The sequence below is a fragment of the Cherax quadricarinatus genome, chromosome 17 (assembly GCF_038502225.1).
Source record: "Cherax quadricarinatus isolate ZL_2023a chromosome 17, ASM3850222v1, whole genome shotgun sequence".
NCBI classification, from domain to species: Eukaryota; Metazoa; Arthropoda; class Malacostraca; order Decapoda; family Parastacidae; genus Cherax; species Cherax quadricarinatus.
In genome coordinates this window covers 49,751,110-49,778,716 of record NC_091308.1, presented here as the reverse complement: position 1 = coordinate 49,778,716, position 27,607 = coordinate 49,751,110, and the positions used below count along the sequence as shown (strand labels likewise).

At 41.9% G+C, this 27,607-nt stretch overlaps 1 protein-coding gene across 2 annotated transcripts in view; it reads left to right on the top strand.

The window, feature by feature from the left end:
• LOC128686295 (protein Hook homolog 3) overlaps positions 1–27,607 on the top strand; it is a 753,866-nt gene that overhangs the window by 542,982 nt on the left and 183,277 nt on the right. For both annotated transcript variants that reach the window (XM_070085977.1, XM_070085978.1), the window contains exons 5-6: positions 9,330–9,568; positions 23,907–24,078. In XM_070085977.1, coding sequence (XP_069942078.1) covers positions 9,330–9,568; positions 23,907–24,078 — 411 coding nt within the window. The remainder of the gene's footprint in view (positions 1–9,329; positions 9,569–23,906; positions 24,079–27,607) is intronic.

Here is a 27,607-nt window from a genome sequence, read left to right as displayed (position 1 = left end):
GTGCAGTACGTTTGAAACGCGCTGCGTGGGGCAGGTACCGGTACAATAGAACCACGGAGAGACTACTTGATTTTAAGCAGAAGCGTGCGATCGCTCGCTGTGTCATCTGTGATGCTAAATGCACTTGCTGGCGAGATTGTCTCCACCATCACCTCTGCTTCCTCTATGAGTGAAGTCTGGAAAAAAGTACGAAAACTGAGTGGTAAATATTCTCCTGACCCGGCTCCCGTTCTGCGGGTTGCTGGTGTTGATATAGCAAACCCACTGGATGTTGCCAATGAAATTGGCAATCATCTGATCTGTATTTCTCAGGGGCTCCATCTATGCCCCTCGTTTCTTTCCTCAAAGTCTGCCAGAGAGTTAGCACCCTTGGACTTTTCTTCTCTCAGAGAAGAACATTATAATGTGCCTTTTACACTTCAGGAACTGGAGGCAACACACTCGGCTTGCCGATCATCGTCAGCTGGACCCGACGACATTCATATTCGTATGCTACAACATTTACATCAGTCAGCCCTTGCAGTCCTATTACGCCTTTTCAATCTTATTTGGTCACAAGGAGTTCTTCCACAGCTGTGGAAATCTGCCATTGTTCTCCCTTTCCGCAAACCGGGCACTACAGGACATGAAACCTCCCACTATCATCCCATTGCTCTTACCAGTGCAGTTTGCAAAGTGATGGAATGCCTGGTAAATAGACGTTTAGTGTGGTATTTACAGACACACAACAGTCTCTCCACTTGTCAATATGGCTTTCGTAAGGGCCATTCTACCATAGACCCCTTACTACGCTTGGATACGTATGTTCGTAATGCCTTTGCGAATAACCACTCAGTTATTGCTATATTTTTTGACCTTGAGAAGGCATATGACACAACTTGGAGGTATAATATTTTGGCCCAAGCCCACTCCTTAGGCCTCCGAGGCAATCTACCATCCTTCCTTAAGAACTTTTTAACTGAGAGACATTTCTGTGTTCGGGTTAATAATGTGCTCTCCCCGGACTTTATCCAAGATGAAGGTGTCCCCAAGGGATGTGTTCTGAGCACAACACTTTTTCTCCTTGCTATAAATGATTTGGCCTCTAGTCTTCCATCCAATATTTGGTCATCACTCTATGTTGATGACTTCGCTATTGCCTGTGCAGGCGCTGACTGTCACCTCATTGCAGTTTCTCTCCAGCATGCTGTCGACCGTGTTTCCAGTTGAGCCACCACACATGGGTTTAAATTTTCCAGTACCAAAACTCGCCAAATTACTTTCACTAGGCGCTCTGTCATCTCTGATCAACATTTGTACCTCTATGGCTCCCATATCCCTGAATGTTATCCTGGAAACCTCACATTACCTCTCTGAAGGCAACTTGTCACAGCCGGCTGAACCTTCTTAAAACCCTTGCTCATCTTTCATGGGGAACTGATCGTCGAACTCTCCTTCGCCTATATTCCACCCTCATTTTATCGAAACTTGATTATGGTGACCAGATCTATTCAGCAGCCTCTCCTGCTACTCTCTCTAGCCTTAACCCCATTCATCACCAAGGATTACGTTTATGCCTTGGTGCTTTTCGCTCGTCCTCTGTCGAGAGCCTCTATGCAGAAGCGAACGTTGCATCCTTATCCGATCGCCATGATGCCCATTGCCTTCGCTACTATGTACGCTCTCATGATCTCCGCAATCCTTCCATTTATAGAATGGTCACTGATATTAGTAGACATTATTTGTTCGCCGCCCCTGTTTGCTCCGTCCCTTCTCTCTTCGCCTACATTCGCTCTTGTCTTCTCTTCAATTACCACCTTTCTATGTTCATATATCATCTCACTTTTCCCTACCCCCCTGGGAAGCTCCAGCTGTTTGAGTCTGTTCTTTCTCACTCCCTTGCGCGAAAGCCCAACTGTCTACGGTAGCTTCCCGCTCTCTTTTTCTTGACCACTTCCACTCTCATTCTCATGCCATTGCAGTGTACACAGATGGCTCTAAGTCTTGTGACGGCGTAGGATTTACAGCAGTGTTTCCGGACAGCATCGTACGAGGGCATTTACTGTCTTCGGCTAGTATTTTTACTGCTGAATCGTATGCCATTCTTGCAGCACTTATCCATATTGCATCTATGCCTGTGTCATCATTTGTGGTTGTCTCACTCCCTTCATGCTTTACAAGCTATACAGAAGTTTGATACACCTCACCCCTTAGTCCTCCGTATCCAACTTTGGCTACGCTGCATCTCTACCAAACATAAAGATATTGTTTTTTGTTGGGTCTCTGGTCATGTTGACGTACAGGGCAATGAACAGGCAGACACTGCTGCACGGTCAGCAGTACATGACCTACCAGTTTCATATAGAGGTGTTCCATTTACGGACTATTTTGCTGCAATAGCTACCCGCCTTCACACCCGTTGGCAACAACGTTGGTCTACTCTGCTCGGTAACAAACTTCAATCTATTAAACCGAGTATAGGTTACTGGCCGTCTTCTTGTCACTAGTGTCGAGGTTGGGAGACTACTCTCTCCCGTCTTCGCATTGGCCATACTCGTCTTACTCATGGATATCTCATGGAGAGGTGCCCTGCTCCTCTCTATGAGAATTGTCAGGTTCCATTAACGGTCAGCCACATTCTGTTAGACTGCCCACTTTATCAATGAGCACGCAGAATTTACCTCCGACGTCGTCTTCGCTCCGCTGTTCTCTCTTTACCTTCCCTTCTCGCTGATGGACCCACCTTTCATCCGGACTCTCTCATTGACTTTTTGACAACAACTGACTTACTTCACAAAATCTGATGATACTTTCAGCCCTTTCTACCTCAATCTCTTGCTACCCTCTACCCCCGCACTATCCCCTGCCCCGCTGTTTTCTGTAACCTACTGATCATCCCTCCCCCCTTCTGCCGCCCAATACCCTCGCTTCCTTCCCTACCCTGCAGTGCTGTATAGCCCTTGTGGCTTAGCGCTTCTTTTTTATTATAATAATAATATGAAAGACAGGCTTACTCTGTTGATGTGTGCTAATGCTAGTGGTGATTGCAAAGTGAAGCCTTTATTGGTGTATCACTCTGAAACTCCCAGAGTGTTCAGGAAAAACAATGTCCTCAAGGCTAATTTGCGTGTGCTTTGGAGGGCAAAACAGTAAGGCATGGGTCACTAGGGACATTTTCAATGACTGGTTACACCATGCATTTGCCTCCACTGAAAAATTACCTCCTGCAAAATAAATTGGACCTTAAGTGCCACCTGGTATTAGACAATGCTCCTGGTCATCCTTCAGACTTGGCAGAGCGACTTTCTGGGGACATGAGCTTCATTAAGGTCAATTTTTTGCCTCCTAATACCACTCCTCTCCTGCAGCCCATGGACCAGCAGGTTATTTCCAACTTTAAGAAACTGTACACAAAAGCTATGTTTCAAAAGTGCTTTGAAGTGACCACAGACACTCGATTGACTCTAAAGGAGTTTTGGAAGGATCACTTTAATATCCTCAATTGTATAAGCCTTATAGGTAAAGCTTGGAAGGGAGTGACTAAGAGGACCTTGAACTCTGCTTGGAAAAAACTGTGGCCAGAATGTGTAGACAAAAGGGATTTTGAAGGGTTTGAGACTAACCCTGGGAATCCTATACCAGATGAGGAATCCCTTGTGGCATTGGGGGAGTCCTTGGGGTTGGAGGTTAGTGGGGAGGATGTGGAAGAGCTGGTGGAGGAGGACAGTGAAGAACTAACCACTGATGAGCTGCTAGATCATCTTCAACAGCAAGAGGCCAGACCTGAGGAAACTGCTTCGGAGGAGAGGATAGAGAAATTGAAGAAGTTGCCTACTTTAAAGATTAACCCTTAAATGGTCCAAACGTATATATACGTTTTTTCAACATCCGAAAGTATGTAAAAAAATGTGGATCTTCTTTTTTGTTTTACATTTGAAAACATGTAAAAAACTTTTATCTACATTTTTTTTTGTTATATTTGAAAATATGTAAAAAAAAGTAGATCTACTTTTGTAGCACTACGAATTTGAACGTCGATCTGTTTGGACCGTTTAAGGGTTAAGGAAATGTGTGCAAAGTGGCTTAAAGTGCAAATCTTTTTTGATGAAAATCACCCTAACACAGCTATTGCAAGCCGTGTTGGCAACCTGTACAATGACGATGTGAAACACTTTAGGAATGTCATAAAGGAACGAGAGGTACAGGCCTCTATGGACAGATATGTTGTGCAACAGAACTCCAGTGATTCTCAAGCTGGTCCGAGTGGCATTAAAAGAAGAAGGGAAGTAACCCCGGAAAAGGACTTGCTACCTCAGGTCCTAATGGAAGGGAATTCCCCTTCTAAACAATAAGTTCAACACTTCCCTCCTCCCATCCCATCAATCGTCACCAGATCTTCATTAAAGGTAAGTGTCACGTATTCTATTGTTAGTAGAGTACTACAAACTGTGCATGTCTTCATCAGTTTGTGTGCATTAAACTTAATATTTCATGTGGTAAATTTTGTTTTTTTCATACTTTTGGGTGTCTTGCACGGATTAATTTGATTTCCATTATTTATTATGGGGAAAATTGATTCGCTTTTCAATAATTTTGGTATACGATGAGCTCTCAGGAATGGATTAATATAAAAAACCGGGGGTCCACTGTATACGTTTTTACCGCTAGTGCCCCAAATGTTTATACACGTTTTATGTGTCATACATTTAACATTGCCACAATAAGCCTGAGTCACCTAGACATGATTGAATGGGTGTGAGCACTCACTGTGCACCATATTAAAATAATTGGGGATGCCTGGGTACCATATGCTCTTTTTTCCTATTAAAAAACAACCATTTTTTTTTTTCTCAAAAAAGTTGGGGCAGTACAGTAGTGAACGTATATATACGTTTGGACCATTTACGAGTTAATAGATCATTGTAATAACTCTGCATACAGTGCTATATTAATGTCCTCCTATAGTAGGGCATTGTAATAAGCCTGCATGTAGTGCTATATTGTTAAGAGACTGAACAGTCCCTGGCTAACACCCAGCATCCTCAAATCCATAAATACAAAACACCTATATGAAAAACAGTACAGAATGGGTCACATAACCAGAGACCAAACAAAACGTTACTCATCACTCCTAACCAGCCTGATAAGAAGGGCTAAAAAACTGTTATGAGAACAGATTATCCAACTTACGAGGTGATATAAAAAAGACCTGGAAAGCCCTATCAGAAATTCTAGGAACAAAAAAGATATCACGAAATAGCGAAATTGAATTAACAAAACCAGATGAACCCAAACTCCCACCAACTGAAACAGCAAACAGACTCAATAATTTCTTCTCCACTATAGGAAAAAACCTTGCCAATAAAATCTCAAGCTCAGATACCCCACCCAATGACTACCTCACTGGCAACTACCCGAACACACTGTTCCTAGCTCCGACTAACCCTACTGAAGTCTCCCTTATTATTTTATTATTTTTTATTATCACACCGGCCGATTCCCACCAAGGCAGGGTGGCCCGAAAAAGAAAAACTTTCACCATCATTCACTCCATCACTGTCTTGCCAGAAAGGTGCTTTACACTACAGTTTTTAAACTGCAACATTAACACCCCTCCTTCAGAGTGCAGGCACTGTACTTCCCATCTCCAGGACTCAAGTCCGGCCTGCCGGTTTCCCTGAACCCCTTCATAAATGTTACTTTGCTCACACTCCAACAGCACGTCAAGTATTAAAAACCATTTGTCTCCATTCACTCCTATCAAACACGCTCACGCATGCCTGCTGGAAGTCCAAGCCCCTCACACACAAAACCTCCTTTACCCCCTCCCTCCAACCTTTCCTAGGCCGACCCCTACCCCGCCTTCCTTCCACTACAGACTGATACACTCTTGAAGTTATTCTGTTTCGCTCCATTCTCTCCACATGTCCGAACCACCTCAACAACCCTTCCTCAGCCCTCTGGACAACAGTTTTGGTAATCCCGCACCTCCTCCTAACTTCCAAACTACGAATTCTCTGCATTATATTCACACCACACATTGCTCTCAGACATGACATTTCCACTGCCTCCAGCCTTCTCCTCGCTGCAACATTCATCACCCATGCTTCAACACACTAAAAAACAAGGCAGAAGATTTAAACACCTTACCACCCTTTATATGCAAAAAAGCATCACAAGTACTATCACCAATCATTGCAACACTCTTTAACAAATCCAGAGAATCCTCTACCTTCCCTACAGTTCTCAAAATAGCAAGGGTCACCCTGATCCATAAAGGAGGAGACCAAACAGACTTGAATAACTATAGGCCAATATCCAACTTACACCCTCTTTCTAAAATCTTCGAAAAATTAATTCATAAGCGAATCTATTCCTACCTCATCTCCCACAACATGCTCAACCCCTGTCAATTTGGGTTCAGGCCTAATAAAAATACTAATGATGCTATTATACACATGCTAGAACACATATACACTGCAATAGAAAAAAAAGAAGTCCCACTGGCTATCTTCATTGACTTACGTAAAGCTTTTGATACAGTTGACCATAACTTGCTCCATATAAAATTGTCGCACTATGGTATAAGAGGGCACTACTTCAACTACCTAAAGTCTTACCTCAGCAACAGAAGCCAGTATGTGTACACAAACGGGTCAAACTCTTCCGCACAGCCAATTACAGTTGGTGTCCCACAGGGAAGTGTCCTAGGCTCTCTTCTCTTTCTCATATACATAAATGACCTGCCAAATGCATCGCAACTACTCAAACCCCCACTATTTGCAGATGACACTACATACATCTTCTCTCACCCGAGCCCAGTCATGCTAACCAATACTGTAAATACCAAATTACAGAAAATATCTACCTGGATGAGGACTAACAAACTTACTCTAAACATTGACAAAACCTACTTCATACAGTTTGGTAACCGAGCTACAGACATCACTCTTAACATAATGATAAACGGATCACCTATCACAAAATTCACATTGGGGAAATTTTTAGGAATCCACCTTGATAATAGACTCAAATTTCAAACACACATACAACAAATTTCCAAAAAAAATTCCAAGACCGTAGGCATACTATCGAAGATAAGTTACTATGTTCCACAGTCAGCCCTCCTGGCCCTATATCACTCACTTATTTACCCCTATCTCACCTATGGAATTTGTGCATGGGGCTCAATAACAATGAACCATCTCAGACCATTAATTACCCAACAAAAGGCTGCAGTCAGAATGATGATAAATTCCCACTACAGGCAGCACACTCCACCAATATTCAAAACTCTAAACCTACTCACCATACAAAACATCCATACTTATTACTGCACCTACTACATTCATAGAACACTTAACTCTGACATAAACCCTCCCCTCAAACGTCTCCTTACCAACCTCAACAGAACACATGACCATAACTCAAGGCACAGATCTCTCTTTGATGTTCCTCGTGTCCATCTCATGCTAAGCAAAAACTCATTGCACATAATAGGCCCTAAAATCTGGAATTCATTACCTGTGAATATAAAAGAAACAGTCTGTTTATAAATTCAAGTCTCTTCTCAAAAATCACCTACTCACCCACAAGTAAATAAATACTGAATAATTGTATCTCATAAATGTTTCTCATTTATTTTTTAATTACATTACCCAACAGAATACTCCATTCTACTGAATGCACAGCAACACAGTAAATGACCATATGACCTGTCTTTGTAATACTCATTTGTGCTAAACTGTTATCTGTTTACAATAATGTTTGTACCACTGAATATATCATTGCTTAGTTAATCTTAAGTTAATTTTAAGCCTGCCCATAATGCTCTGCATACAAGGGGCTTTGGCATGTTGCACTGTAATAACTGTATTCCTTTGTACTTCACTGTATCATGTTCAGATTAATAAATAAATAAAAAAATAAATTATCCTGTAGTAGGTCATTGTAATAAGTCTGCATATAGTGCTATGTTATTGTCCTTGTGTGGTAGGTCATTGTAATAACTGCATCTAGTGCTGTATTATTGTTCTCATGTAGTAGATCATTGTAATAACCCTTCTTATAGTTCTATATTACAGCCTCTCCTCACTTATTGACAGAGTTCTGTTCCTAAGACCTCGTTGGTAAATGAATTTGTCGCTAAGTGAGGAGCATACTATAATGGTAGTGGGTTTGTGTCAACCATCTTTGATATTGTTTTAGTGTTACCTTTTCAATATTTATAACATTTCTGGTATATTGGTATATTTTTAAATCTTTTTACAGTAGTGTACTGTATATTGTAATAAATAGAGTAGAGGAAATCAGCTCTAATATACATTATTTTCGTATGCACACTTGTCCGAGAGCTCATCATAAGTCTGAGTCGTCAGTAAACAAGTACGTCGCTAAGTGAGGAGAGGCTGTATTGTCCTTTCAATAGCTTGTACTGTATAAGAGCTACTTTACTGGTTATTTTGTATTTATCATTGTCATTATTAATGTAATAAACAACTGTATTACATATCATTACATTGAACCTTTTTTCTTTGCAACATATGCTGTGTGAGAGTTAGTCTAGTAAAATGTGATATTGTATGAATCATTAGATAACTTATGTAAAGCATATACCAGTGTAGAATAACAGTATAGTAAGTCCTTGCTTAACGCTGTTTTGTTCATTGTTTTGTTATGTGGTTGATGAGAAAAAAATCGATTCCTGGCCATGGCCACTGTCTGTGTGGAGTTTGCTTGTTCTCCCTTCCCCATGTCTGTGTGGGTTTTCTCTGGGTACTCTGGTGTCGTCCTACAGCTCAAAGATGTTCACATTAGGTTAATTGGCATGTCTAAATTGTATCAGTAGGAGTGAGTGTGGGTGGGTGTGAATACACCCTGTGATGGAATGGCGTCCTGTCCAGGGTTGGTTCCTTCCTTGCGCCCTGAACTGTTGGGATAAGCTCCGGCTACCCGCAACTCTGAACTGGAATAAGTGGGTTGGAAAATGAATGAATACAAATTATAGTAAAATAATCATATAAATGTGATAATCATACAAATGCATGACTTCCAACGATGTGGCATGAAAGTTCTCAACGAACCCACCATATTTGTTGTTCATTTGTTTTTGAACTGCATGGTGGTAGGAGCACCTTAGAATTTTAGCTTTGTAAACATTTATTCCTCAATATAACCCTGTTGCAATGTGTGCTAAAGGTGCATGGTGCACCCCTGATGTTTATATCAATTAGCCTATGGTAAAATTGGTTTCATTATACGTCATTTCACTTTAATTCGCAGTTTCCAAGAACCTGTCGACAACGTTAAGCATGGATTTGCTGTAATTATTATTTTCCTTTGCTCTTCAGAATATATTGAAGCCATCATGAACATGGAGGAGAGGGTACAGAAAGTCATAATGGAGGCCATCCAAGAACTAATGCTGCGAGAAAGTTCTCCTGGGATACTGGTGGGAGAAGGTGAGATCAGAGCAGACCTGGGACCCGCCTCCTTCCACCCGCACATCAAAACTATCCTTGAGCAGCTAGAAACAGCCACACTAACCAGAGATGAGACAATACAACGATGCCACGAATTAGAGCAGCAGGTGAGTCCATTTAAAATAACATATTATGGTTAAGAACAAGTAGCTGTTAATATTGGTTTGTATTATTTATGTTTATGAAGATCTGTTTTATATTGCAATGTGTTTTGAGTGTTTTACAACTGTGAACCACAACTGTCTCTATCCACTTGTTTTAGTATCTGTTGTTCTGAAAGTGAATGTTGCTGCAGAAAATAAAGAATGATAAATGTGTTTCCTTCTCTGGGTCACCATCTTAGCAAGAAATACCCAGTGAAGTAAAAATGTCATTCTCAGCAGGACAGTCTAATCTGAGAAAAAAAAAAATGGCATGAAGACCAAAATCAAACTGCTGCAGCCTAGGAATGAATCCAAAGTAGTAACTTAAACAGAAAAGGAGTGTGAGTGTTGTAGAGGATGATAGTGTAAGTGACACCCAAAGGTCATCAGAAAATTCTGATGTGACTAGGAGGTCATGCTTGTCACAACTGCTTAACCACCAAGACAAAATTGCAGAGGTGTTGGAAGAAAACCATCATGCAGATGTGATACACACAGATTTTTCAAAGGCATTTGACAAATGTGATCATGGGGTCATTGGACACAAAACAAGGGCCATATGCATAATGCATTTTTAACTTTCTGAAAGAAAGAACACAGAGTAGCAATAAACAGAGCAAAACCCACCATTAGTAAGGTAGAACACTCAATACTCCCAAGGTATGATCTTGGCGCTTCTGCTGTTTCTCATTCTCATAGCAAACACACAAAAACACCCATCACAGTTTTGTATCATCATTTACAGGTGACTAAAATATACATGAAAGTTGCCTTGGTAGAAGACACTAAAAAATTGCAAAAAAGATATAAGCAGGGTTTTCCAGTGGGCAGTGGAAAACATGACATTTTATGGTGTAAAGGTAGAAAGTTGAAAGTGAACATAGATAAGAGTAAGGTGATGAGGGTATCAAACGATTTAGATGAAGAAAAATTGGATATCACATTGTAGAGAGGGAGTATGAAAAAAGTAAATATTTTCACATATTTGGGAGTTGATTTGTCAGCAGATGGGTTTATGAAAGATGACGTTAACCATAGAATTGATGAAGGAAAAAAGGCGAATGGTGTGTTGAGGTATCTGTGGAGACAAAAAAACATTATCCATGGAGGCAAAGAAGGGAATGTACAAAAGTATAGTGGTACCAACACTCTTATATGGGTGTGAAGCTTGGGTTGTAAATGCTGCAGCAAGAAGGCAGCTGGAGGCAGTGGAGATGTCCAGTCTAAGGGCAATGTGTGGTGTAAATATTATGCACAGAATTCAGAGTGTGGAAATTAGGAGATGTGGAGTTACTAAAAGTATTAGTCAAGGGGCTGAAGAGGGATTGTTGAGGTGGTTTCGTCATTTAGAAAGAATGGAACAAAGTAGAATGACTTGGAGAGCATGTAAATCTGTAGGGAGGAGGAGGCGGGGTAGGGGTCATCCGTGAAAAGGTGGAGAGAAGGGGTAAAGGAGGTTTTGTTGGCGAAGGGCTTGAACTTTCAGCAACCGTGTGTGTGTGTGTGTGTGTTAGCATTATGTTGTTGTCCCTATTACTTTGATAGTAAGGTTCTCACTACATGTTCTAGTGTGGGGTAGCTTTTACATTTATTTTATTTTATTTTATTAACACACTGGCGGATTCCCACCAAGGCAGGGCGGCCCGAAAAAGAAAAACTTTCACCATCATTCACTCCATCACTGTCTTGCCAGAAGGGTGCTTTACACTACAGTTTTTAAACTGCAACATTAACACCCCTCCTTCAGAGTGCAGGCACTGTACTTCCCATCTCCAGGACTCAAGTCCGGCCTGCCGGTTTCCCTGAATCCCTTCATAAATGTTACTTTGCTCACACTCCAACAGCACGTCAAGTATTAAAAACCATTTGTCTCCATTCACTCCTATCAAACACGCTCATGCATGCCTGCTGGAAGTCCAAGCCCCTTGCACACAAAACCTCCTTTACCCCCTCCCTCCAACCTTTCCTAGGCCGACCCCTACCCCGCCTTCCTTCCACTACAGACTGATACACTCTTGAAGTCACTCTGTTTCACTCCATTCTCTCTATATGTCCGAACCACCTCAACAACCCTTCCTCAGCCCTCTGGACAACAGTTTTGGTAATCCCGCACCTCCTCCTAACTTCCAAACTACGAATTCTCTGCATTATATTCACACCACACATTGCCCTCAGACATGACATCTCCACTGCCTCCAGCCTTCTCCTCGCTGCAGCATTCATCACCCACGCTTCACACCCATATAAGAGCGTTGGTAAAACTATACTCTCATACATTCCCCTCTTTGCCTCCAAGGACAAAGTTCTTTGTCTCCACAGACTAAGTGCACCACTCACTCTTTTTCCCTCATCAATTCTATGATTCACCTCATCTTTCATAGACCCATCCGCTGACACGTCCACTCCCAAATATCTGAATACGTTCACCTCCTCCATACTCTCTCCCTCCAATCTGATATCCAATCTTTCATCACCTAATCTTTTTGTTATCCTCATAACCTTACTCTTTCCTGTATTCACCTTTAATTTTCTTCTTTTACACACCCTACCAAATTCATCCACCAATCTCTGCAACTTCTCTTCAGAATCTCCCAAGAGCACAGTGTCATCAGCAAAGAGCAGCTGTGATAACTCCCACTTTGTGTGTGATTCTTTATCTTTTAACTCCACGCCTCTTGCCAAGACCCTCGCATTTACTTCTCTTACAACCCCATCTATAAATATATTAAACAACCACGGTGACATCACACATCCTTGTCTAAGGCCTACTTTTACTGGGAAAAAATTTCCCTCTTTCCTACATACTCTAACTTGAGCCTCACTATCCTCGTAAAAACTCTTCACTGCTTTCAGTAACCTACCTCCTACACCATACACTTGCAACATCTGCCACATTGCCCCCCTATCCACCCTGTCATACGCCTTTTCCAAATCCATAAATGCCACAAAGACCTCTTTAGCCTTATCTAAATACTGTTCACTTATATGTTTCACTGTAAACACCTGGTCCACACACCCCCACCTTTCCTAAAGCCTCCTTGTTCATCTGCTATCCTATTCTCCGTCTTACTCTTAATTCTTTCAATTATAACTCTACCATACACTTTACCAGGTATACTCAACAGACTTATCCCCCTATAATTTTTGCACTCTCTTTTGTCCCCTTTGCCTTTATACAAAGGAACTATGCATGCTCTCTGCCAATCCCTAGGTACCTTACCCTCTTCCATACATTTATTAAATAATTGCACCAACCACTCCAAAACTATATCCCCACCTGCTTTTAACATTTCTATCTTTATCCCATCAATCCCGGCTGCCTTACCCCCTTTCATTTTACCTACTGCCTCACGAACTTCCCCCACACTCACAACTGGCTCTTCCTCACTCCTACAAGATGTTGTTCCTCCTTGCCCTATACACAAAATCACAGCTTCCCTATCTTCATCAACATTTAACAATTCCTCAAAATATTCCCTCCATCTTCCCAATACCTCTAACTCTCCATTTAATAACTCTCCTCTCCTATTTTTAACTGACAAATCCATTTGTTCTCTAGGCTTTCTTAACTTGTTCATCTCACTCCAAAACTTTTTCTTATTTTCAACAAAATTTGTTGATAACACCTCACCCACTCTCTCATTTGCTCTCTTTTTACATTGCTTCACCACTCTCTTAACCTCTCTCTTTTTCTCCATATACTCTTCCCTCCTTGCATCACTTCTACTTTGTAAAAACTTCTCATATGCTAACTTTTTCTCCCTTTCTACTCTCTTTACATCATCATTCCACCAATCGCTCCTCTTCCCTCCTGCACCCACTTTCCTGTAACCACAAACTTCTGCTGAACACTCTAACACTACATTTTTAAACCTACCCCATACCTCTTGACCCCATTGCCTATGCTCTCATTAGCCCATCTATCCTCCAATAGCTGTTTATATCTTACCCTAACTGCCTCCTCTTTTAGTTTATAAACCTTCACCTCTCTCTTCCCTGATGCTTCTATTCTCCTTGTATCCCATCTACCTTTTACTCTGTGTAGCTACAACTAGAAAGTGATCTGATATATCTGTGGCCCCTCTATAAACATGTACATCCTGAAGTCTACTCAACAGTCTTTTATCTACCAATACATAATCCAACAAACTACTGTCATTTCGCCCTACATCATATCTTGTATACTTATTTATCCTCTTTTTCTTAAAATATGTATTACCTATAACTAAACCCCTTTCTATACAAAGTTCAATCAAAGGGCTCCCATTATCATTTACACCTGGCACCCCAAACTTACCTACCACACCCTCTCTAAAAGTTTCTCCTACTTTAGCATTCAGGTCCCCTACCACAATTACTCTCTCACTTGGTTCAAAGGCTCCTATACATTCACTTAACATCTCCCAAAATCTCTCTCTCTCCTCTGCATTCCTCTCTTCTCCAGGTGCATACACGCTTATTATGACCCACTTCTCGCATCCAACCTTTACTTTAATCCACATAATTCTTTTACATAAAGGCCTTATATGTCTAGGGTAATACTTACGTTCATGATTGGTCATCCTCAGTCTCTGAAATCCTTTCACCAGCCCTCTTCACAGGTTATTTAAACTACTTCTATAAAAAAATATATTGTTGTTTGTCCGTCGATTCGACGAGGACCATCTAGTCATCCTGGGGTCGAAGTTGGTGGGTACGCAGATGACTTGTCAGGCCAATGCGCGCACGAAACGTTCTCTGGCAGTGTGGACAGGGAAGGGTGGCGGCATCGAGGGGTCTGATGGCTCTGGTCTTCCTCGCCTGCCTGCACTGCTCAGCTAGTGAGATTCTGCTTGCCTCGCAGGATGTTGCCCCTTTCTGGACAACTGCTCGCCAGTCATTCCTGTCCTGAGCTATCAGCTCCCACATGGTGTGGTTGATGTTGAAAGCTTTCAGAGCAGTCTTAAGGGTGTCCTTGTAGTGCTTCTTTTGGCCTCCTTGAGAGCGCTTTCCATGCTGCAGTTCGCCAAACAAGAGTTTCTTTGGCAGCCAGTGGTCTGGCATGCGAGCAACATGACCTGCCCAGCGAAGCTGTGTCTGCATTAGGATGGTGTAGATGCTAGGCAGGCCAGCTGTAGTCAGCACTTCTGTGTCTGGGATTTTAGCTTGCCATTTGATGCCGAGAATTTTTCTGAGCCGTGTGGTGTGAAACTGGTTCAACTTTCTGGCGTGACGTTTGTAGACAGTCCAGATTTCGCAGCCATAGAGGAGTGTGGTGAGGATTATGGCTCTGTACACCTGGATCTTGGTGCTTGTGGTGATGCCTCTTCGGTTCCATACATTCTTGTGGAGCCTGCCGAAGGTGGCACTGGCTTTGGCAAGTCTGGCGTTCACCTCATCATCGATGGCAACGTTTCTGGAAAGGGCACTGCCGAGGTAGGTGAATTTGTCTACGGCGTTCAGTCACTGCCCGTTGATGGTGATGTTTGGCTCAACATACGTCTTTCCCGGAGCAGGCTGGTGCATCCCTTCAGTCTTCGTTGTACTGATTGTCAGCCCGAAGTTGTTGCAGGCGTCAGAGAACTTGTCAGCACTGTGCTGCATGGCGGCTTCTGAAGCAGCGTTGAGGGTGCAGTCATCAGCAAATAGCAGGTCATTGATGGTGTCAGTTGCAGCCTTGGTTTTTGCTTGAAGCCTCCTGAGGTTGTATTCTAAATAGATATGTACAGAATATATAATTACAGCACTCACATATTCAAAACAAGCCTGCACACCCTTAGCTGCTCCATGGCTTATCTGTCTATCACAATTCATCTAATATGACATAATAAACAATATTAATAACATAGAAACATGACATATACTTCTAGAATGAATAAAATGTCATTATTTATGTCACGAAAGGCATTGTGTTGTTGTGTTTGGGTGTATAAGGGCCACTGAGAGCATAAGCCTTATATAGTGGTGGTGAAGGCAGCAGCAGAGCAGCGGTGTTCTCAGTAGCCCTATACAACTCCAACAATATTGGAGGAGTTAGGTTCGTGCTGTCCTTTTTCTATCAATTAATCTCTTAACTTACTTTCTACACTGCTAATGCTACACTTTATTGCTGGCTGGCACTAAAGCCTTTATCGACTTGTGCTGCTTTAGTATACATATCGTAGAATCACTGAAGAAGGCACATTCTCCCCTCTCTCCTCCTCCACTTTGGTACTTTGCTATAATTTCTTTCTTTAATCCTTAAACGGTCCAAACAGATCGACGTTCAAATTCGTAGTGCTACAAAAGTAGATCTACTTTTTTTTACATATTTTCAAATATAACAAAAAAATAATGTAGATAAGTTTTTTTTACAGGTTTTCAAATGTAAAACAAAAAAGAAGATCTACTTTTTTTTTTACATACTTTCAGATGTTGAAAAAACATATATATATATATACATTTGGACCATTTAAGGGTTAATTCTGTCGTGTCCCTCACCTTTACCAAAGGACTGACACTAGGAGCTTTCTTTGGGTCCATGGTGGCTTATTCAGCAGTCACACACAATAAACAAGTGCCAAAAATAATGGATTATTACGAAATGTTTCGTATGACCTGGCAAGATATGTTCACTCACCAAGAACACGACACTGCCTGAGAATGAGTGTGGAAGGCGGCTTTGTGTACACGCTGGGCACTGGACAAGTTCTGTACCATCGATGAAAACGGAGGAAATTGACGAAAATGGAACCAGTATTTTGGAAAAAAAAGTCTGCGAAGCTGGAAATCAGCGATAACGAAGATTGACGAAAAGGGGAGGGTCCACTGTAATTGAAATCTGCTGCAGTTGTGATATGCTGTAAAGCAAAGTTCTGTAAAGTGGGTCCCACCTATACAGTGGACCCCCGGTTAACGAACTTTTTTCATTCCAGAAGTATGTTCAGGTGCCAGTACTGACCGAATTTTTTCCCATAAGGAATATTGTGAAGTAGATTAGTCCATTTCAGACCCCCAAACATACACGTACAAACGCACTTACATAAATACACTTACATAATTGGTCGCATTTGGAGGTGATCGTTAAGCGGGGGTCCACTGTACCTGGTAAATACTTGAGGGCCTTGTCCCAGATCCACACACTGCCATAACAACGTACTGGAGTGAGAGATATGGAAGGAAGTGCAGGATAAACCCAGTGAAAAGCAGGGATGCAGTGGACAAAATAAGGGAACATTGTATCAACATTCATGGTCCCAGATTAATCAACATCTTACCAGAAGATATCAGAAACACTGCTGAGACAAGTGTAGAAGTCTTCAAAAGGAAACTGGACAAGTATCTTCACCAGGTGTCAGATCAACCAGGCTGTGATGGCTATGTGGGGCAGCAGGCCACCAACAGCAACAGCCTGGTTGGCCAGGCAAGCACCAGACAAGCCTGGCCCATGGCTGAGGTCTGAGAGAAAAACTCTTGGAACCTTTTGAATGTATATCAGAGGTATAAAGGTAAGGTGTATCAGTATCACCTGCACTTAAGATGCAATGATAAATATCCATAGACAAGGTAGGCTGATAAAACATAGAAGGAAAACTTTGCAATGAGTGAAAATAGTGCATCCAGATACACTGACCCTTGTTTGTTTAGTCTCTTTGTTTATATTAACTCCCTCTCCCCCTCAGTGCTAAAACAATGGAGCTGCATAATACATAGTAGGGGGGGGGGTGAGGTCCCTTACTTACCTCCTGTGGTGTTTCATAGTGGAAATACCCACCACCAATGGAAATGAATTCTACTCTGGTGCACTGTAATAGAAATTGTGTATTTCTGTTGGAAATGAAAAAACTAATTCATATCACAAAATATTGAACATGTGAGCTAGGATCTCATGACTCAGGGTTGTCTGTTTTGTGTCTTCTCCATATCATGGAACATTGCTGGCACTTTTAGGTGCTCCTATTAATTAAATATTTTATTGTTTCTTTGCGGATATTAAATGGCCTCGGAACATTTTCCAGCTCTGCTATCTTTCCTGCCTTTAAAGGTTCTATGAGCACACAACTATTTTCAAGATGTGAGACTACAGCTGATTTAACAAGCACAATCACTGGCATTATTTCTATTGCTTTGAAGGTTCTTATAATCCACCATGTCATTTGCCCTGGCTTTAGATGAAGAGGCCCTAGGCTGTTCCACCTGAGGCCCCTCCCAGTCCCCCAGCCTCATGGAAATAAGTCACTTTGTCTGAATTTTTTGGGTTATCCCAGGTTCTTTACACATATGCTGCTATGTATGATATTTGTGTATACCTGAATAAACTTACCACTAGAGGAAGATGGAAGAGTGTTTTAAACAAAATTCAGTGATGCTGAGGATGATGATGGGTGTTTAAAATTCTGCAGTTCATAATTCCTCCTCTAGAAGACATGTTATTGTTAAATACTGCAGTTATTGAAAAAAAATATAAATGTTAAAATTAACACTTGCAGTAACAGAACTTTGTAAACATTTTGTGGAATAAGCAGGAATTTTTAGGAAAATGAAATTGTAATTTTACTGTTATATTGTTTAAAATACATACATACAGTGGTCCCTCGTTTATCGTATTTAATCCGTTCCTGGAGGTGCTACTATTATCGAAATCTACGATTTTCCAATAAATTTTCCCCATAAGAAATAATGTAAATACAATTAATCCGTTCCTGACACCCAGAAGTGTTAAAACAAAAAAAATTTTTTACATTAAATATTGATGTAGTACATAAACAATACAATGGAACATGATGAATGAAACATTAACAGCATAACGCTTACCTTTATTGGTGATTCTTCTTAGTGTATGGAAGACTGGAGGAGGAGACAGATTGCATTACTGTTTGGAAGGGGAATCCTCTTCCATCAACACCTCAGGTACCAAGTGCTTTTCTGGGGTTACTTCTCTTCTCTTTGTTTCTTAATGCCACTAGGACCACCTTGAGAGCCACTGGAGTCCTGTCTCGCAAAGTAATTGTCCAGAGAGCTCTGTTTCTGGCGTCTCTTTTAAAACTTCCCTAAAATGGGCCAAGACTTTGTCACTGTACATGTTGCCAATATGGCTTGCAACATCCTTCTCAGGGTGATGTTTCTCCATAAATCTTTCCATCTTAACCCACATTTCAAAAATCTCCTTAATTTCTGAAGAAGCCACCTTCTTCCATCTCGCTTCCTCCTCCTCTGCAGCAAGATTCTGAGCTGTGATCTGTTGCTCTTCCTGCTGAAGCTCTTGCAGCTCCTCAGTGGTGAGCTCTTCATTGTGGTCTTCCACCAACTCTTCCACATCCTCCAAACTCACATCCAACCCCATGGAACTCCCTAGTGCCACAATAAATTTAACAACAGACATAGGCTCATCAGGGTCAGCCCCAAACCCTTCAAAATCCCTCCTGTCGAAACAATCTGGCCACAATTTTCTCCAAGCAGAGTTCAAAGCCCTGGTAGTCACTGCCTCCCAAGCCGTACCTATAAGGGTTATGCAGTGGAGGATGCTGAAGTGTTCTCTCCAAAAATCTCTTAGGGTCAAGTGAGTGTCTGTGGTCACAGTCAAGCACCTGTGAAACATTGCTTTGGTGTAGAGTTTTTTAAAGTTTGCAATGATCTGCTGGTCCATGGGCTGGAGGAGAGGAGTGGTATTCGGGGGCAAGAACTTTACTGTGATGAACCCAAACTCCTCGAAAATTAGGTCATCCAAGTTTGGAGGATGAGCAGGTGCATTGTCCATTACTAGGAGGCACTCGAGATCCAATTTCTTTTCCAGGAGGTAATTCTTCACACTAGGGCCAAACACTTCATTGAACCACTTGATGAAAATTTCCCTCGTGACCCATGCCTTACTATTAGATTTCCAAAACACACACAATTTACTCTTCATAACATTGTTTTTCCTGAACACTCTGGGATTTTCAGAATGGTACACTAGTAATGGCTTCACTTTGAAATCCCCACTAGCATTAGCACAGAACATGAGCATCAGCCTGTCTTTCATAGGCTTGTGTCCTGGCAGTACCTTTTCCTCCTGTGTAATGTAGGTCCTCTTTGGCATTTTCTTCCATAAGAGGCCTGTTTCGTCACAATTGAACACTTTTTCAGGTTTCAGTCCTTCAGCCTCTATGTACTCCTTGAATTCATGCACATATTTTTCAGCCGGTTTGTGGTCCGAACTGGCAGCCTCACCATGCCTTACCACACTGTGTATGCCACTACAGTTCTTAAATCTCTCAAACCAACCTTTGCTGGCCTTAAATTCACTCACATCACCACTAGTTGCAGGCAGTTTCTTTACCAGATTGTCGTGCAACTCCCTAGCCATTTCACAAATAATCAGCGTCATAATACTATCTCCTGCTAATTGTTTCTCGTTTATCCACACCAATAATAACTTCTCAACCCCCTTTGAGTACTGGTGATTTCATTTTTGTCAGCATATTTACACCCTTTGCAACAACAGCGTCCTTGTTTTCCTTTTTCTTGGCCACGATGGAACGTATGGTTGTATGGGGTTTGTTATACATCCTGGCCAGTTCGGTCGCACTTAAGCCACTTTCATATTGTTCAATGATGTTTTTCTTAAATTCAATCGTATTTCTCACCTTCTTTACCAAAGGCTTGGCACTAGGAGCTTTCTTTGGAGCCATGGTAGCTTATTTAGTACTTGCAAGCACTAAAATGAATGAAATATTATGAAATATTTCGTAGGAGCAAGTGAGGGGACCGTCGCTCACTGGTAAACAATGCCACACTGGCTGGGAAGGGAGGCCGCCCCGGCTCACAGCGTGGGTACATGTCCTGGGCGAACTACTATTCGCGAGTCAATCTACGATTAGCGAGCCCATGTTTATATGGAAATATCGCTATGATTTCCGAAATCTATGACTCTCGAGCCCTAAAATTATCGAGGGACCACTGTATATACTTTTAAAATGCATATTAAATAAATACAGAAACTACAATCTTCAAATACACTAAGACTAAAAATGCTTTTTTTTCTGTCCTTCCTCGTAGGAAAATTATCCAAAAGTTGATCAAAATTTGTTTGTCTAAGTTTGTCACTTTCAGTGCACAGAATGTTCAGCGCAGACAACCTCTGTTGAGACACTGTCACCCTTAATTCATTTTTATTTTATTTTTTTTATTTTTTGAGGCTTGAAAAGAACCTGTCTCTCCCGAACAGCTAGAGACCACTAAGCTAAGACATACCTGCAAGGTTGCTTCCATATTAGGGAAGACCATCTGAATTTTTCCTTGTATGTAATTTGATAAAGGTGTGTGTGAGACAGTGACTGCTCTTCTGTGAGCATATAGCTTTGTCTTATGTACAAGTAAAAGTGCAAAAGTTCATCAGTAAGTTTCAGGTCAACATAATCTGGGTATTATGCTGCCATCAACAGTTCAACACCTTGATGAATTTCTTGCTTAGATGCTGTCAGATCAGCAAGAAAGGAAAATATTTGTGCAACATCACTGTACACAGTAGCTCTTCTTAAACTGGCTTAAAGTGCATCTAGTACAGAAATAAAGGATTTTTATCCTAAACTTGTTTCTTGAAGAGAGTTCATTTAAGGCATCAAGACCAGGTGCACTTCCATCATTTCCTTGTCTTTTCCTTACAATTTGTCTCCTTGTGACAGTTCTATACTTAACATTTAGCAAGGTGGCTGCTGCTTGTTGCTCAAGCTTATAAAATTCTTTTCTAATTTTGCTTAAAAAATCCTGAAGCAAACTGTACAAACATGCACAAACTTTCAATAAGAGTTATGATTCCTGAATGGTTTTGCTGACCTTGCAAAAATGACCCAGCACACGGGTTCAAAAATGCAGCACAAACACAAATTCCAGTTCTTTCATTTTCTGCAATAGATTATTAGCTTGAAGCCTGGCATCAGCCTTCTCATTAACATCAGAGCACAAATGACTGAGCACCTCAGTTAACTGTATCTATCTCACTGCTTTCCTGGAAAGACAAAAACTAATATAGCAATCAATGCTAGAGTCAAATTATTGGCTTAAGACTGTATTATTCTGAAATGGAGTGCAAGGAACATTACTGAAGAGTTGTTTAGAGACTACAGTGTATTATGACAGCATGTGTAAGAAAGGCCTATGACAGTGTCAAAACTGTTATACACCTTGGCCAGAGGCCGCCTAGATTTTGAGGGCCTAGGCTTCAGCCTGCCAAGCCTATAAGTAAATCTGGCACTGACTGTCAGATAGTTTCCCAGTGTCTGGGAAGATGCACTGTATCTATCTTGTATCAGCTTTATTTCCATTACTCTTGAAGATCTGAGAGACAAAATTTGTCACATATGAATGCATTATACCCACCTCAGATTTATCCATTTCTTTGTAGGAACTCTATTTATTTTCTTTTACTTTAGTTTATAGCTTCCTGTCTATTTCCCTTCTTGTATATTTGGGTTACAGTTAGTTTTCCAGGTATTGGAGGAGCTTGAGGTAATAAATCCCTTAACCTGAGCTCAATGTGTTCACACTGATTACCTCAAACTCCTCATTTTCAACAGTTATTCTCTATACTGGACTGAAGAAGCCACTGACGGGTGAAATGTTTCCTCAGTAAACATTCTCAAATGTTGCACAAATGTTTCATTCTTCAATTCTTATAACTTTGTTGATTTATTTTTATTTTCAAAGTGGATATTGTTTTCAGTCATTGAAGTGGTCTTTGGTTTGTCTACTTCTCAAGAAGTCTTCCCTTGATTCAGAAAGCACATCTACCTGTAGTCTTTTCACAGTAAAACCAATCAAAATCACCTCTATTTCTATAATACATTTTCCATTCTATCAAATGAGACCAAGAAAACGAGAATACAACCATAAATACTATACAAAAATAGACCACAAAGGCGGCATTTTAATTAAAAAAAAAAGGTCGGATTTTTTTTCTCTCATTATGCACTGCGTGCTCCAGGATTTTTTTTGTATGGTGTACACTGACCACACAGACCCATTCTCTCACATGTGGGCCTACCAGCTTTCTCCTTCTTGATTTGAAGCCGCTAGAATTTATGAGTATATATACGTCAAACATGGTGGCTCGTAAGACGTATATATATGACCGAAACAGTCGAAGGGTTAATTATGAAGGAAGGACATTGAGAAATGTTAGTCTCGTCACACTTATTGAGTTATTCCTTATTGTACTCATTGCACCCCTGTTTTTCATGGGGTATTTAGCAATGCCTGTCATGCCTCTTACTTTCATGGAGAAAGATTTGTATGTGAAGATTTGAGACTAGGCATTTTAGAATTTTCCAGGTGCAAATTAAAACATCTGTTTCTTGCCTACATAGTTATAGGTCAAGGGACTGCAAATGTTCCCAGTAATTTAGGTACTTGACTGAATCTATGTAGTCAGTTAAGATTCTCTACTCATTCTCCTGGTCTACAGTTTCACCTACCTTCATTAGAGGTGTTTTGAGCAGTATATTAGTACTCCAGCCTAGAGAGAGCAAGTGACTTAAAGATTATCATCATGGACTTGGAATCCCTTATTTTGAAGGTTCTAGTTTTCCGGCCTATTATTTTCCTTGCAGTTTTGTTATTACTCTTCTGAGTCTAGTCTCCAGCTGTGTGTGAGAGAGAGAGAGGAGGGGAGAAGGAGAGACAGTACTAGTGTGTGAGAGAGTGAGAGGAGGGGAGAAGGAGAGACAGTACTAGTGTGTGTGAGAGTGAGAGAGGAGGGGAGAAGGAGAGACAGTACTAGTGTGTGAGAGAGTGAGAGGAGGGGAGAAGGAGAGACAGTACTAGTGTGTGTGAGAGTGAGAGAGGAGGGGAGAAGGAGAGACAGTACTAGTGTGTGAGAGAGTGAGAGGAGGGGAGAAGGAGAGACAGTACTAGTGTGTGTGAGAGTGAGAGAGGAGGGGAGAAGGAGAGACAGTACTAGTGTGTGAGAGAGAGAGAGGAGGGGAGAAGGAGAGACAGTACTAGTGTGTGAGAGAGTGAGAGGAGGGGAGAAGGAGAGACAGTACTAGTGTGTGAGAGAGAGAGAGGAGGGGAGAAGGAGAGACAGTACTAGTGTGTGAGAGAGAGAGAGGAGGGGAGAAGGAGAGACAGTACTAGTGTGTGAGAGAGAGAGAGAGGAGGGGAGAAGGAGAGACAGTACTAGTGTGTGAGAGAGTGAGAGAGGAGGGGAGAAGGAGAGACAGTACTAGAGATTTCTTTTATTTCCTGTTCTTATTCTTATTAAAAAAAAATGTTAAATATTTTGTAAAGTGCATTATGTTTTTGTTCACTAATGTGTTTATTTACTGTATTACATATCTAAGAATATTAACAAATAATCTGTTCATAGATCTCAGTGATAAATGAAGAGAAGACAGCATTGGCCTCGGAGAATGAAAAGCTGTTAAATCGTTTAGATGCTTGGGAGACTGGTGGTGACCTGGGAACTTCAACTCTCCGTTACAAAGATCTCAAGAAACAGATTGATGGTCTCCAAGATGAGCTTTACAAGCTAGAGACATGTAAGTATTGTAGTGTGGACAAGATGAGGAAATTGCAAGTGAGAAGTAAGGTAGGAGAGAGAACAAACCAGGAGAGGCAGAGCATTGTACACACTTGGGAATGTTGCAATGGTTAGTTTATCTTTGATCAATGTAGCAAATATTTTCTACAGTGAAGTATAAATGGTAATACTTAATGGAAGGTGAATGTAATTTATAGTATAAATAATAAACTAGTTACTTTTCTTAAGAGTAGTTGTACTCTCAGCTGGTAGTCAGCTTAAGCTTTCAACACAAGCTGAGTTAATCTTATCATAGTTTTGAGAGGAATTTTCTCATTGATGGGTTCTGCTTTCAGCAGATTGCATTCAAGAACAAGGAAATCCTGAGGAAAGCTGGTGCAATATTAGGAAGTATAGTGGACCCTCGGTTATTGGCCGTAATCCATTCCAAAAGGTTGGCCAGAAACCGAAATGGCCAAAAATCGAAATATTTCCCATGTCTGCTACACTCCCTGCGTGCCTGTTACACTCCCGGCATGCTTGCTACACTTCCTGCATGCCTGTTACACTCCCTGAGTGTCTGCTACACTCCCTGCATGCTTCCTACAGTTCCTGCATGCCTGCTACACTTCCTGCATGCCTGCTACACTTCCTGCATGCCTGCTACACTTCCTACATGCCTGCTACACTTCCTGCATGCCTGCTACACTTCCTGCATGCCTGCTACACTTCCTGCATGCCTGCTACACTTCCTGCATGCCTGCTACACTTCCTGCATGCCTGCTACACTTCCTGCATGCCTGCTACACTGCGTGGATGCCTGCTACACTTCCTGCATGCCTGCTACACTGCATGCCTGCTGCATGCATACCTACTACACTCCCTGCATGCCTATTACACTCCCTGCATGCTTGCTACACTTCCTGCATGCGTGCTACACTCCCCGCATGCCTGTTACACTCCCTGCTTGTTTGCTACAGTCCCTGCATGTCTGCTACACTTCTTGTATGCCTGCTACACTTCCTGCATGCCTGCTACACTCCCTGCATGCCTGCTACACTCTCTGCATGCCTGCTACACTTCCTGCATGCCTGCTACACTCTCTGCATGCCTGCTACACTTCCTGCATGCCTGCTACACTTCCTGCATGCCTGCTACACTTCCTGCATGCCTGCTACACTCCCTGCATGCCTGTTACACTCCCTGCATGCCTGTTACACTCCCTGCATGCTTCCTACAGTTCCTGCATGCCTGCTACACTCCCTGCATGCCTGCTACACTCCCTGCATGCCTGTTACACTCCCTGCATGCTTGCTACACTTCCTGCATGCCTGCTACACTCCCCGCATGCCTGTTACACTCCCTGCATGCTTCCTACAGTTCCTGCATGCCTGCTACACTCCCTGCATGCCTGTTACACTCCCTGCATGCCTGGTACACTTCCTGCATGCCTGCTACACTCCCTGCATGCCTGCTACACTTCCTGCATGCCTGCTACACTCTCTGCATGCCTGCTACACTCTCTGCATGCCTGCTACACTTCCTGCATGCCTGCTACATTTCCTGCATGCCTGCTACACTCTCTGCATGCCTGCTACACTTCCTGCATGCCTGCTACACTCTCTGCATGCCTGCTACACTCTCTTCATGCCTGCTACACTTCCTGCATGCCTGCTACACTTCCTGCATGCCTGCTACACTTCTTGCATGCCTGCTACACTTCCTGCATGCCTGCTACACTCTCTGCATGCCTGCTACACTTCCTGCATGCCTGCTACACTCTCTACATGTCTGCTACACACACTGCATGCCTGCTACACTCTCTGCATGCGAGCTACACTTCCTGCATGCCTTCTACACTCTCTGCATACCTGCTACACTTCCTGCATGCCTGCTACACTTCCTGTATGCCTGCTACACTTCCTGCATGCCTGCTACACTCTCTGCATGCCTGCTACATTTCTTGCATGTCTGCTTCACTCCCTGCATGCTTCCTATTCCTACACTTCCTGCATGTCTGCTACACTCTCTGCATGCTTCCTACACTTCCTGCATGCCTGCTACACTCCCTGCAAGCCTGCTATACTTCCTGCATACCTGCTACACACACTGCATGCCTGCTACACTCTGCATGCTTGTTACACTTCTTGCATGGCTGCTACACTCTCTGCATGCCTGCTACACTTCCTGCATGCCTGCTACCCTCTCTGTATATCTGCTGCACTTCACACTTAAATTCCATGGTGTTTCTCACTTTCTTTACCACAGGAACTTTCTTTGGAGCCATGGTTACTTATTTCACATTTGCACTGCAAAAATAACACAAACTGCAATGGGTAATAAGCAAAATGTTTGGATATATGAGCAGAAGCTTCATCAGCCACCGAGAGACACAGCCAAGCAAATGGCTGATTACCGAATTAACGGCCGATAACCGGGCGCTGGAAAAGCTGGAAAACCAGCTGATCATCGAGTTGGCCGATAACAGAAGCAGCTGATAACCGGGGGGTCCACTGTAGTTAAAAGTGAAAAGTTAAGTACAGAATAGTATGAACACTTGGGAAGAACAGCTATGGAGACAACACCAGTCATCTCCCACTGAGGCAGTGTGTTAGGTTTTTTGATCTGTTTACATTGACACAGACATCCATATCAAGTTTCTTCATCCCACAGTAGTTTCTTAGACCTCTTACAATGTTAGGGGTCATACCCACCCCTTCTGAGCACCACAGCTCCACTAACTATATATTACTGGTTGTTTTATATTCAGTGTTATTTATGTCAGGGTTATTATTATTATTGTTGCATATGCATGAGGCCATATAATAATAAGTGGATAATTTAGCTGTTGTGATCATACACGATTTAACTGTTAGTCTTGGGTATGAAGCAGCACTTGTAAGAATGCTTGTTAATGTACCATGGTATATAACACCTTAGATAGGTGTGTCCAAGCACAACATAACCCAACAACAATAATGGTCTCAGGATGACATCTGTATAGTAAAATACACTATTTAATATTAACAGTACGTATTGACAAGATTGATACATCATATAAAGTTGGTGATCCATCTTGCTTCTCATGGCACAAATGGTACTCATTACAGTACCAATTAATAATGACAAAATCTCAAGCCTTGCCTTGGAATTGCAATAAAATGGCAGCCTGGGATTTCCTGTGCCTTGTACTATACGGCTACTCTCAAAAATACTATTATTTCTTCCCAGACTCTCTCAGCTGCATTCCCAGTGTGTTGACACATAGCAGCAACCTCTGAGAACACCTCAGAACACATTAACAGTAGCCAGAACACCTCTTACCTGCTCAACGAAACATAAAATCACTTGCTTCCAGAGAGGGTGGGAGGGAGTTAGAGGGTGGGTGTGGGCCTGTAAAACCCACAGTCCCACAGAAAACAAAAGAGCATTTTTCTGTTAAGATGAACAGTATTACCAATTCCTATTGTCTGTATTCCCTTCCTTAAGAAGTGTATATCATGAGAAAAAATTTGTGTTTATTGATAAGACTAAAAAGCATAATATTT